The sequence below is a fragment of the Convolutriloba macropyga genome, unplaced genomic scaffold, assembly GCF_964194025.1.
Source record: "Convolutriloba macropyga unplaced genomic scaffold, txConMacr16.3 SCAFFOLD_3111, whole genome shotgun sequence".
Taxonomy (NCBI): Eukaryota; Metazoa; Xenacoelomorpha; order Acoela; family Convolutidae; genus Convolutriloba; species Convolutriloba macropyga.
Window position 1 is genome coordinate 1 of NW_027450330.1, and position 17664 is coordinate 17664.

Below are 17664 nucleotides of genomic sequence, written 5' to 3' on the forward strand. Positions count from 1 at the left end.
CTTGGAACAAGAAGCAAATAAATAGACTAAATATACAACAAGGAGGCTTGGTAATGTGCGCTCGCACATGATGTTCCGACCCCGCTCATCCACGTTTTGGTTTAATAGTCTCTACCAAATAGGAAAGAGAAAGAAAAAGTTCCAAAAAATCACATATCTTTCAACAAAAAATTAAGTGAAAAAATAATGCTGGATTAGAGAGTCGATAAGACTTGCCATTAATGAGAGTACTGGACAAAACACACACAACGAAAAATAGCAAAAACTAATTACAACCAAAATTCTGATATATTATCATATATTACGATTACTATATTTAAAAATCAGAAAATGGCAAAACGAAAAAGGGATCCAATAAAACCCGATCTGAACAAATCAACCTGTACTTCATTAGATGGTCATTGGATGAGATAAAAGACCTCTCAATAATGCGACTTGGTGACAGGCCAAAAAAAGAGAGCAAGAAGAGCAAAAAGGACAAACTTAAAATATATGTTTCTTTTTGAAAACAACCATTGTCAAATTGATTGATGCCACTTTGTATCAACTCAGCTCATTAGGTAGGCTAATTTATACGTCAAAGGAAGCAATTGCGGTTTGCTTCTATCCGTAATATGTCGAACGACTGCAAAAAACGGCAAAAACGAAACAAAAACAACTGAAATTAAAAGGAAAATATCCAAAAATCAAATTTTTAAAAGATGAGTAATACCAAAATCATGAAACCATAATTTTAAAAAAAAACTACTACAAAGGTTGGACCTTGGTTTACTGGAAAGAGGATGACCAAGCTGTTGTTAACAAGACCAAGCTATAAAAGTGAAAGAAAAAATGAAAATTGACAAAGCTCAGAAGTCCCTTGACTTAAAAAAATGTTTTCAAAAGTTTCAAACAATCATCAGATTTCAACTTAAAACTAAGACAGATCTGTTTTCAACCGCTCAGGAATCCAGTTGTGCCTGTTATTATTGATATCATATTATAGGACGAAAAAAATATCAAATACGTACAGAACTCAAAATTTCCGAAACAATTTATCAAAGCCACTGTGTTGCAGCCATTAGTCCTATAATTCATTAAAATCTCTTAAACACTTCAAATTGACAAAAGCGACTAAATTATTTGCTTTGGTCCCTCATAGGTGAAGGGTCTTTGTGGAAAAGACAGCAAAACGAACCACAAATTTTGACCAGTATTGAAAACTCACAAAATTCTTATGAAAACACAATTCTTAGCTTTAAAGACATCTGGCAAAACATAAACAACAGTAAAAATGTTTTTTAGGGCAACAGAAAATTGGTGAAATCTGTCAATAATAAGACTTAGTTACTGTTGACGTTAAATAACAAAAAATGGGAATAAAGAGATGTTTTCTTTAGAAAATTTATTTTGAAATCTTTAAATGTATACATCTAGACTATATATACAACATATACAACAAGAACAAAAATGGGAATAACAAATAGGTTTTCTTTAAAAAATTAATTGGAAGTCTGTAAAACCGTTAGCTTAAATTGAAATCAGTGAATAGAACGAGTTAAACAGTCGTGGAGGCAATCAAGGCTTTTAATTTTCATAAATATGCAGAACGACAACAAATAAAACATCTTTTAGCGGCAAAAACAGAAAAAAAGTCCTAATAAATTTTGGCAGAGCAGGGTTGCGCAGACGTTGAAACTATAGGCCGTTCACTGAAGTCTTTAAACGGGTTCTTCTGTGGATTCATTCAAGACCAATTGGAACTATGTTTTTCGTGCAATGCCAGTTGGAACTATCTTTTTTGTGATAAGATGAAAAATGAACAAAAAACAACACGAAATACAGGAAAATATGAAAAAATGGGAAGTAAAAAAATACTTTCATAAAAAAAATTCAAGGCAAGTCTGTAAAAATTTTAGCTCTATTCCGGAGTCAGTAAATAGATTCATTTGAACATCCGTAGAAGCAATCAGGGCTTTTGACTGATATAAATTTGCCCTAAGAAAACAAAAAGAATCACAATTAGAGGCAAAAAGAAAAATCCAATAGATTAAACTACTAACTATTCATGGAAGTCATTAAATTTGTTTATTTTGGGCGTTCTTTCAATGTCAATTGGAACTTTAATTTAGATGAATAGTTGAGAAAGGAAAAAATAACTACCTCAAATAAAAGAAAATATGCAAAAATTCACAAATCTTTTATGAAACTGCGTAGTAAAAAAGTAAAAAAAATTTACTGAAAAATAAAACCACTATAAAGAGTGTTCTTAACTTTGAATAAGTTTCGACCGGTATAAGTTGAGACGAAGCTACATCTAAACAGAGGAAAGAATAAAAAATGACAATTTTCAAAACTTCACTAACATTCTCTTAAAACAAGTATGTTCAAAGTCATAAGCGGCATTAGATAACATCCAAAGGCAATTTATTGGCTCAACTGCAGCTCTTCAAGAGCCCAATTGAATCTCCAATTATTAAATCTTATTCATGAGGCTGCAAAAAAAAACAAATGAATCTGAAACTAAAGGAAATCACAAAAAGTTTACGATATTTTTATTGTCAAAGCCATGAAAACAATGAGGTTTTCTCTGAAGACAATTTATTTTTTCATATAGCCTTTTTTTATTTTTAATAGAATCAGTCGTTGACTGGGCCGTGATTTGAAATAATTCTTGTCAGTAATCAACATAAAAAACAAAACTGCCAGCAAATTCTGAAAATGTCCGATTCCTAATATAATTCGGATTATTTTTGATTGTAAGAATCCACGATGAGTTCAAACCTAACCCTGTTTTTTCTTAGCGTCCTTCAAAAAACCAAAAAACATTAAGAATTCCATGTGGTTGCAAAATAGATCGATTAGCAAATTACATTTCAATCAACCACAAATGAATCAAGCATTTTTTATATTAAGTCTTAAAAGTCTTGTTTCTCGAAAAACCAGCAAAAACTTTATTCCAAAAAAAACATATAGGAAGAAAATAAACAGCTGTCTATTTTGGATTTTTCAAAGATTGTGACTGCAGATTTTAGGTCTCGACTTTTTCCAAATTTCAACAAAGTAGTAAACAAAAGCTTATTTAGAGCCTTTTTGATTTATTCAAAATATATTTTAAAAAATTAGCAGTATTATTAACCAAATAAACTCAGATGAATTAAATTGGCGAGCTTTTGCTAACCCTAACCGTAAAACCAATAACATTGTTTAAAAAATTTAACAAATTTAGGAAAGTTGACAAAAATTTGTAGGGAAAGTATTGAATAAAAACAATGGAATTTGCTCTAATTTTCTCAAAAGCCTAAACCTTAATTACTCCCTGTAAAAAAACGAAAATCAAAAAAATCTTTTTAATTCCTTATTCTTCGCTGGACCAGCTTTCAAATGATACCAGTCTGAACTCTTTTCGATGAGTATCTCGATTGGCCAAAATTGTCTGAGCAAAAAAACCCATTTGAGTATATAGTTCCACCCCACACAAGTTGTTCGGAACAATTAGACGACAAACAGATAAATCAATCAATGATTTTCTCGAGAAACTTTCTTGCTTCTCCAAAAAGCAAAATAACATTTCTCATTGACAGATGAGAAACGGCGACAAGTTGAGGTTGATAAACATCAGCTTTCTCATAATTGCTATGTTCTTTTTCATTTATTAAAAGAAAAAGTAGGTTTAAATGTGCACCTCAAACGACCATAAATAAAGATTAACTGCTCTCAAATTAATTGTTTACCATTTATGTCTTTCATATACTATCTAATTTTTGTCTTTGGGACCCCAAAAATGTGTTAGCCAGGCAAAGCCTGAATGCGGAATGAGTTAAGTTCTCGTTGAGCCTTACAGCTCACTATTCTCTATGTATGTATGTATGTATGTATGTTTGTATGCGATTCACCGAAAATGTTAAAGAAACATAGATTCATATTGTAAAGGGTGGTTCAGATTGTAGAGTTCGACCACTTTCCAGTCAGCCAACCCCCCACCCCCTCCAATTCAAACCCCCCATTTCCACACCCTCCACTCTATTTATCTCGTACCTGAGCACGCTGGCTTCCCCCCTTCCCCATGCTCACCAACCCCCCTCCCCCTCCTTCCTTAACTCGCACCCATATATTTGACCAACGTGCTGGATTGAGACCGGGTAAACCTATAAATTCCTTAAAATTACTTCTATCATTTAATTTTTGACGATTCAAGATCTTGATATTTTTTGCAAGAATTCTTTTTTTAATCTTGCCATGAACGTGTTAAGATCTTATCATGATTTAAGAAAACTTCCATTGTGATGTTCTTGATAGGGCATTTCATGTTGAGCCAAAGACAAATATGATATTGTAAGACTTGTCGATGTGTTTCAAGTTTCGTTTCACTGGGAAGGAAAAGAAATATTTTGTATAAAGGGGGGCAGTTTCAAAGTGTTTTTTACGGAAACACCTCTGTTTCTCAATACAAAAACGAACAAAAACGACGTACCGTTCTTGCACCAACAATTTGGGCCCAAAATAGCTCTTCGAGTATAATTTACTTCTGGAATTACGCTGAATGCCATAGTGTAACTGCCCGCTGTGTAATTTCCTTTCACATAAGTCTCAAAGTCTCTTTTCGAGCCCACTATCGGCATAATTTTTCTTCCCCGAACGCACATAAGTTGGTCGATGTAATCTTCGTATAATTTGTAGTCTGTGTTGGTACCGCTCTCCAAATAGTCGCAGTTATTGTCTGATATGAAGAAATATTCGGAAGGATTCAGGTCGCGGCTCGCCTCGTAGTAAAATGTAGTGATGTCCAGTTCTGGGTTGTAAGAGTGACTCGGGTCTTTGGGGTTGATCTCCGGGAATGGGGAAGATTTAGGGTGTTTTCTCAGCTTGTAATCGCAAATGGACACTAAAAAAGTGAAACATTAGTTGTACAAAACGTAAATGTCACGAGTGAATTTACTCGATTTGATGACTGTTTATGTTTTCTATGATTGCTCATAACAACTTGACTAAGTTTCAATTAGACATAAAGGACAGAGAGACTAATTTTTAAATAATTAATAATTTTACTATTTGCGAATTAAGAAGACAAATTGCGAATTCGCACTTATGAATAAGGTGCATCTTAAGACAATTTGGTTCCTGGTTCCTAAATTGCATCCTAAGTAAATATTATTGCAATTCCTCCCCCCCCCCCCCGTTTTCCTCCCCCTGTTAACACGACTGACTTAATTCGCCATTTCGTACATTAACCAATAGGGTTGGTTGGGCAATAAAACTAAAATATTCGGCGGGAATTCTCACTAACTTTGTCATTCTGATTGTTGTTGGTGGTGGTGGTGGGGGGGGGGGGCAAAGCAGGCTGAAAGGCTGTGCAAATGAACCAGTACTGGATTCGAACAACCAGCATCACAAGCAAGCCAACCAATGCACAAACTGGTCTCAAGTTCTCGAACTTGGGCATCCCTTGTAACCCGTTCTCCCGTTCTTTCTGGTTCCTTAAGGTTTCATTTCTCTAGCCAAGTATACGTTGACAAAGTGGAGATTCTTGTCAACCTCTGTGAAGTTTATCTTATGCAAAATTTACATTAGGATACGCTCTCTCAACCTTCTAACACTGATTTACACCAATTCGTCTAGATATCCTAGCTTCGTTTTTCCGGAGCAAATTGAACAACTTTCGACGTAATGAATTAACGTAAGAAGTGCAATCAATCGAATAATTGTTTTCTATAGACCTAGGATAATGACTTGCCGGGATCTCGGTTACTCTCACTCTAGTCATTTACAGAACACACTGAATTTTAAAAGAACAACAATTCTGGCGCAATCTGCGAAAATTAGTCCAAACTCTACATCGCTCTAGCGTCTTGTCTTTGTTTTTATTTTTTTCTGGGTTTCAGTACAAAATACCCATTGCTATTACACCCAATCCGACAAAATACCCAAATTATTTGTTACCTTAACGTTGAAACTACCGAAACAATTATTTAACATAATATTCAGATAGTGCTTTTAACCAGGCCTCGTGGACCACGGTCTTGCCTCAGTGTCCCGTGGGATTTGATGTTGAACTATCAAAACCAAACGTGGGATTAAACTATCAGCTTAACTATGAGAAAACATGCTTGTAATACCGAGTGCTCTTTTGTGACCGGTTTATTGAACAAAAATTTCAAAGGTAAAAATTTGGGTATAATGGCTTTGGAGATACTTTCAGGTAACTATTTTTTGCATTAATTCAATTTTATTGATTTTGCTACAAGGGCTTCTATGTTGACTCTCCGCAAATTAGTTCAGATAAACCTACCAATTTTTTTTGGTTTTTTTTCTCCTCTCAACTTATGATAATTGTATAATTATTAAATAAATAAAAATCGACATTTTTGTGCCTTTCCAGATTAGTGTGTGCATGTTGCGTGCTGTGGGGGCAATTACGAAAGAATAAGCAGAATTAATCTGGAAATGTATAAAAATGTCGTGAAATGCGTGCGCACGGAACTTCTTTATGTACTAGTCACCAAAAAAGCTGTTCGGTTCAGTTACAAGAGTTGAGCAATCTCATGAAGAGACAATTCGTTGCAAATCAGCAAAATTTTTGCAGGGAGTGGCTACTTCTGTCGCACAAAAGCGTGAATCTCTTTCTTTTCAGTACAAAACATAATCAAGGTAGCTCCGGTCTGAAATTATTGGAGTCATTTTCAATTTTCTAATTTCACGTGAAAGCGTTTAAGTTCCTTTTGAAGTTCCTAAACGGAAACGCCGTCACGTGAAATTAGAAATTTGAAAATATCTCTTCAACAATTTTGAACAGGAGCTACTTTGCTTATATTTTGTAGTTGTAATTTTTGTGCTTTTTGCGTTTCGAAAGGCACCTAATAAAGACAATAGAAGAAACTACGCAATAAAAACATTTTGATAAATCGGATTTTGAGTAAATTCAAATTTTTGTTGCTCCAAACATTTTTTATATAGCTTCTTCACTACGCCAATTATGTCCGACTTGTGAGGCGAATTTTTCATTATATCTACACTGGAGAAAAGAAAATTGATTCGTTTACTGAAAACAATTAGTTTTTTGGTGGCGGTCAAGCAAGCCGATAGGCAAGCAAGCCGAATTTTGAAAATGCGTTCAAGTAAGCCGAAAAATTTTCGGATAGCCGTATTTTAAGTTGCCCCTGGCGGGCCGGTGGGCGCGCTTCGCGCGCGTAGCGGCTTCGCCGCGATAACCGGCCAGCTATTTCCGGATTAAATCCCACAGCGGATGAGAGGCATGGCCATGGACAGCGGTCTGCTGAGGCCCGTAACCAATAGATGTCTAAAAATTGACGCATTTTTGTTTCTTTGGTTTATTGGCATACATTATGCACTATAATACTACACGCAGTATTGATTGTAACGACTGACAATGTATTATTTCTGATAGATTACATAACTATTACATAACTTTCGGCTTGCTTTTCTGTCGGCTTGCTTGCCTATCGGCTTACTTTGCATTCGCAAGTTTTTTTACATATTTTGGAATTAAGATGTATATTAAGGTAAATATTTAAATGTTTACCGGTTTTTCTGAGATGGCTCAGCATGAAAATTATCGCTGCACACGACCAGAGCTTCATTTTTGATTTTTCTGATTTCAATCCTGCGATGATAAGTCAACAACTCTCTGCAAACTCTGTTGTTTTAAATAATGTCTAGGAAATTCCCTGTTTATTTATTAAATTTGCTCTCGAATCATCTGACAAAATATGGACTTTGGTGCTGGGTAAATTTCTCACTGCCCAATTGGCATCGGTTCAAATTTACTTAAAGTCTGAAACCCTGAACCTGTCAGTGTGAAATAAATATTACTCCTTTTCCTCATTAGGTCGGGTTAAATCTCGTTAATTGATCTTGAAGATACCAGGAATCTTAAACGATCGTTGTGCAAAATTTTTATTATAGCTCTCGCGTTTCAAATGATCCGGCAGCATAACAGTATTCATGTCTCTAACAAGATAGTTCATTGCAACAAAATATCATGATTATACATCTTGATGCATCTTCCAAAGTATGATTGATTTTTTTGAGAAAATTTTGCATGCCTCATCAATGAAACAAATCTTGACAATTTTGGTCTCGGTAACAAACCCTGACACTTGGTAAAAAATAGATAATTTTGAACACATGTAGTCCTATTTGCAAGTAGTTTGTATATAACTTGACAATTTTGACATCAAGTATATTCAAGTTTCTTTGACAGGGTGTGAAAATATTCTGGTGAAAATATTCAGAAACTGTGCAATAAATGTTTACTTTCATTTTGTTATATCGGGAATAGCCTGATCTGCAGTCAACTGGCAATGAGGATTTTCAAAAATGATTTTCAAACTTTGTTTACTCTTTTAGATACTGAAAATTTGTCCAGTGAAAATTGACCCCACTATTAGTTGTTTCGACTTCTCGTTTTCGGAATCGTTTCCTTTTCTTGCGTCAGAATGCGGTTATGATATTTTTCCCCTACGTAACGATATACCTAACTTAATGGTTTAATAGTATAATTAAATCGGTAGCATAGCCTCTTATAAACTGCCTACTTCGGTAAATCATTAACAGTTCAAAATCTCGAATTAGTGTAATATTACAGACTAATAAACACAAATTTTTTTTTGCTGGGGGAGAGAAAAGCATATCCAAAGTGGCTCAACTAGTTTGTTATCGACAGGCATTGGATGTAATTTTGGACTAATATGTTTTCGCGATACTTTTAAGAAGTAATGAGGCGACTAAGATCGTTACGTCGTTAGGCAAAAATCCACAGAATTCTAAGGAAAAATTTTCGACAAAAATGTTTGTTGACAAACAGTTGTTGACATATTGCAGGGGCTTGGAACCACTAAAATTAAAATTTCAACATCACTGTCCTTAAACATAATTGCCAATCTGGACATTTGAACACAAAAATTTTGTCCAAATAATTGCGTATGCGCCGAAGAAAAGCTGAAAAGCTGCCAGAATATTTTTTTGTTAGAAAAATTAAGAAACTCTTATATTATACCTTCATTTCTAAATTTACTTTTGTTTTAATAGATTTGCAATGAATAGGCCATGAAGTAAGTAGGCAATGAAAGTATTAGCAATTTAAAAACAAGCATTACTTTGCTGTTCAAGAGAATGATGCTTTTTCAAAAAAAAAAGAAACAGATTTTAGAAAGTTAGACAAATATGAAAAAGTACCAGAAAAGCAAATTAAATAATTTTGTGAAATAAAAGAAAAAACTCATTGCCGAAAGGATGTTTGGATGAAAAGTCAATATCGACACTGATCTCAACTCAACAATGATCATAGTTGTGGCCTTGAAACAAAATATATTTGGATTGAACAATCAGAAAATGATTTTCAAATGTTATCAATTACTTTTTTTGCCTTGGCTGATACTTTCTATTTGCAAAATGTATTTAAACGAAAAAAGAAAATAACCAGACAAAACTTATCGATATTTTCTTTAAAAGTTGATGATTTGTGGACGGTTAGTCAGCAATTAATTCGCGAAGTGGAATTCAAATGTTACTTTTTCTCTTTTCAAGAACTTGCAAGCTTTTCACAGAAAAAAAATTTTTTTGTAATTAGCATTTCTCGAAAAAAATACTTCGCTGACGTCAGACTTGATATTCGAGTTTAGCTATATTTTATTAAGAAACGTTAAAAAAAATCGCCTAATTACTATCTAAATCGTTTTCAACGCTTTTCTAAAGGCAAATATTAATGGCTTAAAACGTTAGTTATTTTACGCTCAAGTTCAGCGACACTCAAATTGCAACGTACCTTGCTTAGATGGATCATTGAAAATTTACTTTAATTAAAGTTGTGACATGACAAATACTATATGTTGTTCAAAATCGAACACAACTGTCCAATAAAAATGTTATTAAAAAATAAGTAACAATTTAGTCTGATCAAAAACAAGACGTTAAAGTTAAAAAAAAAACAAGCGCAGAAGACGTATCATGGGTATCTTTAAGGTACATTAATAAAACGATGCTTTTTTCCTTAGAGAGATGTTTCACTTGTCTTTTGATACTTCGCAATTTCAACGACTTAACTTTTTTCCAGATAGAAAAGATTCAAATAGAACAAAAAACTACCTCAAGGAAAAAATTTTCAAACTCTCCTTCGAGGAATTTAAAAGATATATATATATATATATATATATATATATATATATATATATATATATGTATATATATTATATATATATATATATATATATTTATATATTTTATATATATATATATATATATATATATATATATATATATATATAAATATATATATATATATATATATATATATATATATATATATATATAGCCTGAAAAACTCAGTTAAAAAAATGTATTTTGCATGACGTTTTAGTAATGGTGTATAATTTTTGTAAGAGTAAGGTAATTCAACCAAGCCGGGCGTGATGTAGTATCGTCCTTCAGGTGTTTTAAAAAGTTTTGTTAAAACACCCGTTCTGTCTACAATTGCATTTTATTGAAACAGCCAGTTTTGTTTCTCCTAATGTTTGAAACACCAAACAATTTTTACTTTTTTTAGTTTTTGTTATCTTCGATAAGATTTTTTTTTTCAAATTTTATACTTTAGATTCAATCCATTATTGATTGATCTATTTTTCAAACTTTAGAATTATTCAAAAACTTCAAACTTCCCGGTATATATCAACAACCAACAGGGTTGAAGGTTTAGATTGAAGTACGTTTGTAAATTTTTCTTTTGTGAAAGTTTTGCTTGAATCGCGGTGTGTACATAATTATTGTCAGCGGTAGTTTTGCTACCATTTTTTATAAAGTTCTGATTCTTTTAGCATGGTATCTGTCTCAACATGAATGACCCAAAACTCTGGACCGAATTGCCTCATACTTTTTGTAAAACGGTTTCTCAATTCGTTGCTTTTAAAATTTGTTTCTGTCAAAAAATTGGAATACATCCGATGAATAAATAACTAGAATTATGCGATAAACGCTATTGCGATATCCTAAAACCTTTTAGCATCATTGTTGTACAAAAAGCTTTGCCTAATTTTTCTATTAAATAAAATTTGTCTTTCTACGAAAGTTCTCTCACTTCCTCACGAACACAAAAGGTTATTAATAATTTCAATATGATACTGTTGCTCACTTAAGAAACAGCGCCTAAGTATCCATAAACCACTGATTGCCATTTTATCAGAGACCTTTTTTTTATGAATAGTCATCAAATTTGTTTTGCTATTTATTCGTATTTCTGAAACTCTGGCTTCTCGCGTTTGAACTGAGCATCAACATTTGCGAAATTAAAAATCAACTTGACGAGAAACGATCAAAATTTGATCAAATTTTTATATTGGTATAAGAATGCACGCCTTGCACAAGCTCACAACTTCTTCGCATGTCATTCTGCAACTTATGTTCTTTTCTTACTTCTCAAGATTTCATTAATAAATTTAAAGCTTTACCCAAATTTGGGATGTTGCTGTATAATTTTAGGTGCGATATTGAGACTGAATGCGTGATGTTTTTTTGTCAATAAGGGTTGGATTTATTATTGCACAAATTAACTTTCGTATTGAAAAATTATGATTGAAGAAATCTAATATTTCTTTATCTTGTTACTTGGAGAACTACCGAAAAAATTGTAAGAAAAATATACAAATTTCAAGTTGATCAAAAAAATTAAAATAAGTTATAGTCTATAAGAATATGCGTCATTTTCAAAATACAGCCGAAAATGATGTGAGCTTCTCCGTCTCATAAAAAGGAAGAGCAAAGTATCAACTGTTCCCCTTCGTTGTATCTTCAATAGCAAACAAACTAGATATTAACAAAAACTAACGAGTAGTTTGGATTTGTTTGTATTTTTGAATTGGCTACACTCTCAGTTTTAAGTTGACTGATTATCCGGATAAGAGAATTTATGATTTTGCATTAGCTAAAAGAGCGGAACTGTTGATTGATTATTGCAAGATTTAAGTAACCGAATACGCTGCTTCTAGTCGGGCTGAGGTTTTTCAACTACGGTGTCTTTCTGAGAAAATTTTAGTCGCTCTGAACTTTTCAAAATGCTCAACGGGCCTTGCATTCGAATCACCAACTCTTTCTTCAGTACTTGAAACTAAACATCCAGTTTTTTTTATTTTGCTGAGACACACTCAAATTTAAAGGAAATCCTATTTCCAATCCGTCACAATCAGGTTATTTGAAAGGCTTTCAATTAAAACACATGTATTAAGACTATAAAAATAATTTTGTTTATGTTTTTAAAGTTTATTGTGTCTTTCCTATTATAGCACCCACGAAATTACAGACCACCCATGATGGTATAATTACAATGCTTGAAGTGGGGGGGGGGGGGGGGGCTATACGTTATCTGATTACTAAGCCAGGGGAATCATAATGGAAAAGGTCCAATTTACTATATTAAAATAACTGTGACGGTTCTGAATATGAATGTAATTTAATATTTTCAAAAAATCAAAAAGCTTTTCATTCCTTTGGCTCTAAAAGTAAAAGGCTTCACTTCCAGAAAAACTTCACTTCTTTAAAGAACTCTTTCAATTGTCAAACCTGCTTTGTCTATTTATCTCCTGTGTCAGATTGATCGGTAAAAGCGGCCGTATAAAATAATAAAAAAACGATTAAATTAGTTACTCTTGAATGATTAAAATGAATGGTCACCTCTGAAAGTTAATTTTTTAAACATGATAATTAGAAGGAGCTTCTATAATTAATCTGACTTTCTAACAACGTAAAACTAACCCAGTGTTTCTTCCACGTAATGAAAGAGAAAATCAAGATAAGAAGGAAAAAAACATTGCAGTTGGCGATAAGGTAGCCGGTAAACCGTATTACCGGTGTCCGAAACATTTCAAAATAAAACACTCAGTGTTTTGGTTCCCTGAAGTCCTATTAAGATCTCGTTTGTTTTTCGCGCTTTGACCCGGAAATTCACAAGGATCTTACCGGAAAATTAACTGAGAATTTCAAGATAAGCTAAGATTGACCAAGATCTCGCATTTCCAATCGGAAAATCTAGGATAGTTGATATTCCTGGCAAGGAAACCGGGGAAGAACCAAAAAGACTTGTCGCGGTTTCCGGGATTATCTGACAGGTTTTTACTGAGAAAATAGAGAAATTTAAGATTCCATCAGTTTTTCTGGGAACAAGCTGCTTGGATTTCACCAGAAAATTGAAGTAAATAGCTCCTTCAGGAGCCAAGATGGGTATGAAGAAAATTCATTCTACCATAAACTGAATTTAGTTTGAAACTTATTATGTTTTGATTAACTGGGTTTTATGCTCTCGATCTACTTATGAACTGTTTTTCTGCTGTTTAATCATTTTTCAATAATTAAGTCTCAGGGAAAAAGCGTTCAAAACCACGAAACCATGGTCCAATAATTGAAAAAATGATTAAAATTTAAAATCTTTTTAATCAACAATTTTGTTTAAAAAGTTCATTCAATTTTATTCAGTAAAATTGAATCGACATTGAAAAAAATGGTGTGCCACAAACAATAATGGAATCAAAACTGCATCTAAAGACTATTCTTCAAGATAAAATTCTCTTGGTACAATTCTGTATGACGACAAACAAACTTTCTAAATCTAAATGCACTTTTAAACTTTTTAATGAAACTTACAGCAATCCTCCAACTTCACTAAGCAACTAAATTGGGCCATTAGGGCTGGTTTCCAAACTAAAAACACGGTAAAATTTTTGATCCTAAACTTAGATAAAAAATTGTACGCACCAGACTCTTTTAAACCAGAAATTAATTTTCAATTTTATAAAATATTCTTGAAATCTCATCATATCAAATGTTCGAATATCCTACGCTAAAAATAATGAACCGCAAATGAGCAAAAAAGTGTCTACATAGCATCAAAAGTCAACTCAGAAATTTGTAAAACTGAGTATCCAATTGCGCCGCAAATATTTTCAACAAATACCTAATGAATGAATTATTTTCTTTAAATCTTAAAAATGATCAAAAGTTTTAGCTACACAAATTTTACTCAATACTTCTCTCACGTTTGCGAAAGAACAAGTCTGTAATAAGTTCTTCATCATGGAAACATTTTAAATTTGAATAATTTATTTTTCTTTCACGGCCTCTACTAGTTTATTCTATATCATTAAAATTAGATGGAAATTCAATGCTCACTTGTTCTCTAGGTCTTAGGTGCTTTTTTGAGAAATGTGGGCAGATTAGGTTCCAAAAAACTAAAAGAGGAGAAATATTAGATGACGTTATTTAGATGAGTGTTATTTAGATGAGTGTTATTTAGTCCTCATTTTTCTCCTGTCGATTGGTGGAAACTCAAGTTGGAATAATAAATTATTGTAAGGAATTAATTAATAACAAAGAATAAAGCAAAGATATTTAAGATTAACAACAAGAACCAAATTAGAACAAGCGTTTCAAAATGAAATTTGGTTGAATACTTTGGTCAACCAGCAAACCGACTAAAACGTGTAGAATTTTCTATTTTTGTCGTTAGAAGGCTTCTAGCTGGGGACTGGCTAGCGCCCAAAACTCTATCAAGATTCCGAAAGATTTGTTTGGTGGTTTCTCTTGTAGTAGAGAGTGTACTGTGTTGTCCCCAAAAAAATTGCTCTCGCGGCTGGTTGAAAACTTCACTCCAGATAATTGAATTAATAATCAAGAATTGCAATACCAGCAACCAAAAAAGTTATAGCCAGAAACATATAATTGCTTAACTTCAACAATCCAAAAGTAATTTTTTTATCAAAACTAATTAACTGTCCACACTAAATCAAATCAATTCAATCACTCTCTCCTCAAGTATCCCAAATCTGTCCCTTTACTTCCTATCCCAGAAAAGTAAAATAAGCTCCGCCTCCCAGTAGCGAGGTTACTGGTCAGAAATTTATAATCATCGCAACCAACGATTTTGATTAACTTTGCAGTTCCACTCACTGCAACTACGCAACTAAAATCTTTCTCAAAGAACTCACTAAATAACTTTATTTTTCTTACTCGTTTTGTCATTTAGAGCATATGCACTTCTTTCTTAATAGCAGATATGTTCATCCAAATATGAGCTTCTATTATAAGGTATGGCGTAATAACTCACAATCCAAAAGTAATTTTTTTATCAAAACTAATTAACTGTCCACACTATATCAAATCAATTCAATCATTCTCTCCTCAAGTATCCCAAATCTGTCCCTTTACTTCCTATCCCAGAAAAATAAAATAAGCTCCGCCTCCCAGTAGCGAGGTTACTGGTCAGAAATTTATAATCATCGCAACCAACGATTTTGATTAACTTTGCAGTTCCACTCACTGCAACTACGCAACTAAAATCTTTCTCAAAGAACTCACTAAATAACTACATTTTTCTTACTCTGAGAACCAACTGCTCCACTTGAGCGTTCTCTTTCTCAAATTCGACCGATGAACTGCCGTTCTTCGGCCTCGTAAGTCTCTCTCTCAGACTCGCTCTCTCGCGTCTGATTACTTTTTTTGGTGCTTGAGGGAGCTCAACCTTATCAGTTTTTTATCAGTAAAACGTAACGTGTCGTTCGTTTTTAAACAATTTGACCTAACAAATAAGTGCATCTGTGGGCGTAAAATAATGGTCTTCTTTCTTAATAGCAGATATGTTCATCCAATTATGAGCTTCTATTATAAGGTATGGCGTAATAACTTCAACAATCCAAAAGTAATTTTTTTATCAAAACTAATTAACTGTCCACACTAAATCAAATCAGTTCAATCACTCTCTCCTCAAGTATCCCAAATCTGTCCCTTTACTTCCTATCCCAGAAAAATAAAATAAGCTCCCCCTCCCAGTAGCGAGGTTACTGGTCAGAAATTTATAATCATCGCAACCAACGATTTTGATTAACTCTGCAGTTCCACTCACTGCAACTACGCAACTAAGTTCTTTCTCAAAGAACTCACTAATTAACTACATTTTTCTTACTCTGAGAACCAACTGCTCCACTTGAGCGTTATCTTTCTCAAATTCGACCGATGAACTGCCGTTCTTCGGCCTCGTAAGTCTCTCTCTCAGACTCGCTCTCTCGCGTCTGATTACTTTTTTTGGTGCTTGAGGGAGCTCAGCCTTATCAGTTTTTTATCAGTAAAACGTAACGTGTCGTTCGTTTTTAAACAATTTGACCTAACAAATAAGTGCATCTGTGGGCGTAAAATAATGGTCATGCGCTTCGAATTATCTTATAAAAATGTTTGTTCGAGATGACCGCAGCTGCGTGTTTAACTCGGTTTGATAATTTCAGAATATGGCACAATCCATATTTCTTGCTGAAGAATATGTGTGCAAATTTTCGTGCGCTTGCTTTTTCCTTTCCTAAGTAACGGATACGCATCCAAGTCAAACTATGATACCTCATATAAGCTGGAGTAATGTTCCGTTTGAAATAAAACTTTAAAACTTTCCTTAGAGTCATCAAAAGAAAGGGAAGAAGAAAACTTAGCTCTTGTTGTCCCTTTTACCCTTGTAGAATAGTTTCAGTGCTGATACTTTGGGATTGAAAGGTAATTTATCTCAACTTTCCACTCTGAACGAGACCTTGATAAAATGTTTTTGACTCTGGAAAAAGTGTCGTTTCTTACAAAGGAGTATAAGAAATTCGTCTTTCATCTTTTTTTCTTTGTTTACTTTAAAGGCCAAAAGATCGGTTTCGGGTACCGAAAAAAGCCCGTTGTTTTTCTCAATGTTTAAGAAATTGTCCTGGGAGTGATCAGTTAAAATTTCATGGTGATCGGACTTGAGGAAGTACGGTGTTCAGGACTTGGGGTTGGGGTGGTGAGAATACGGACGCTTAGTTTTGTAACTTTGGAGTTTCTCTCTATCAGAGATTCCTTCAAACAGCCCTTGTGCTCCTTCGGACTTATTACTTTGCAAAGCTAGTTGCGTTTTGCTTACATAAGATTTCACACCAACTTAAATTGCTCAAGTTCGTTCCTTTTGTTTACATAGTCAATATGCTCAAGATTAGATCCTAAACTACGCAAACTAATTAACAACTCGATATGAAAGTTTCAACATCAAGTAGTTCTGACGACCCAAACAGAAATTCCACACTCTTCCCTTCTAGACTATTATTCTCCCGTATAATTAAAACGTCCTGTGTACTAGTACACTTTTTCTTTAGCACAGAGCGTTTTTTGCTTAGAAACTTAGTGAACATACGTTAGTGTGAACCATTTAAATAGAGTTCCAAGTAAATGAAAATTAGAAAATGCCCAGAGCACCATTTACTGATTAAATAATAACTAGAATATATAAGCATGATCATATATATGAGTCATCAGTCAGCCAATTCTTTTTAAGGAAAAACACTGGCCTAAAAGAAGCTCACAATCAAAATCAGTCTTATGAAAACAACTCTAATCTGTCTAATCTTAATCTAATTCTGAGCATTGCAATTAAACTGGCCATCCTTTTCCAATCGTTTTGTCATTTAGAGCATATGCACTTCTTTCTTAATAGCAGATATGTTCATCCAATTATGAGCTTCTATTATAAGGTGTGGCGTAATAACTCACAATCCTAAGAGCAGCATTGTCAGATCACAATTACTAGCTCTCAAATAAGACAGTTGAACTTTACCGACTTTGTCAACGCTTCTTTCTTCCTCCGATGCTTGAAGGGATGACCGCCTCCATTCTCATTCTTCGACTTTT

The 17664-nt window shown here is 33.5% G+C and overlaps 1 protein-coding gene across 1 annotated transcript; it reads right to left on the reverse strand.

Moving 5' to 3' along the window:
* Nucleotides 1–4453: 4453 nt before the first annotated feature.
* On the reverse strand, nt 4454–7658 carry LOC142355796 (uncharacterized; the record flags this gene model as incomplete). The annotated part of the gene is made up of 2 exons (XM_075407853.1): nt 7520–7658; nt 4454–4864 (listed from the first exon to the last, which is right to left on the reverse strand). Coding segments are annotated over exons 1-2 (469 nt in total), but the record flags the coding sequence as incomplete, so codon positions are not given.
* Between the last annotated feature and the right edge of the window lie 10006 nt (nt 7659–17664).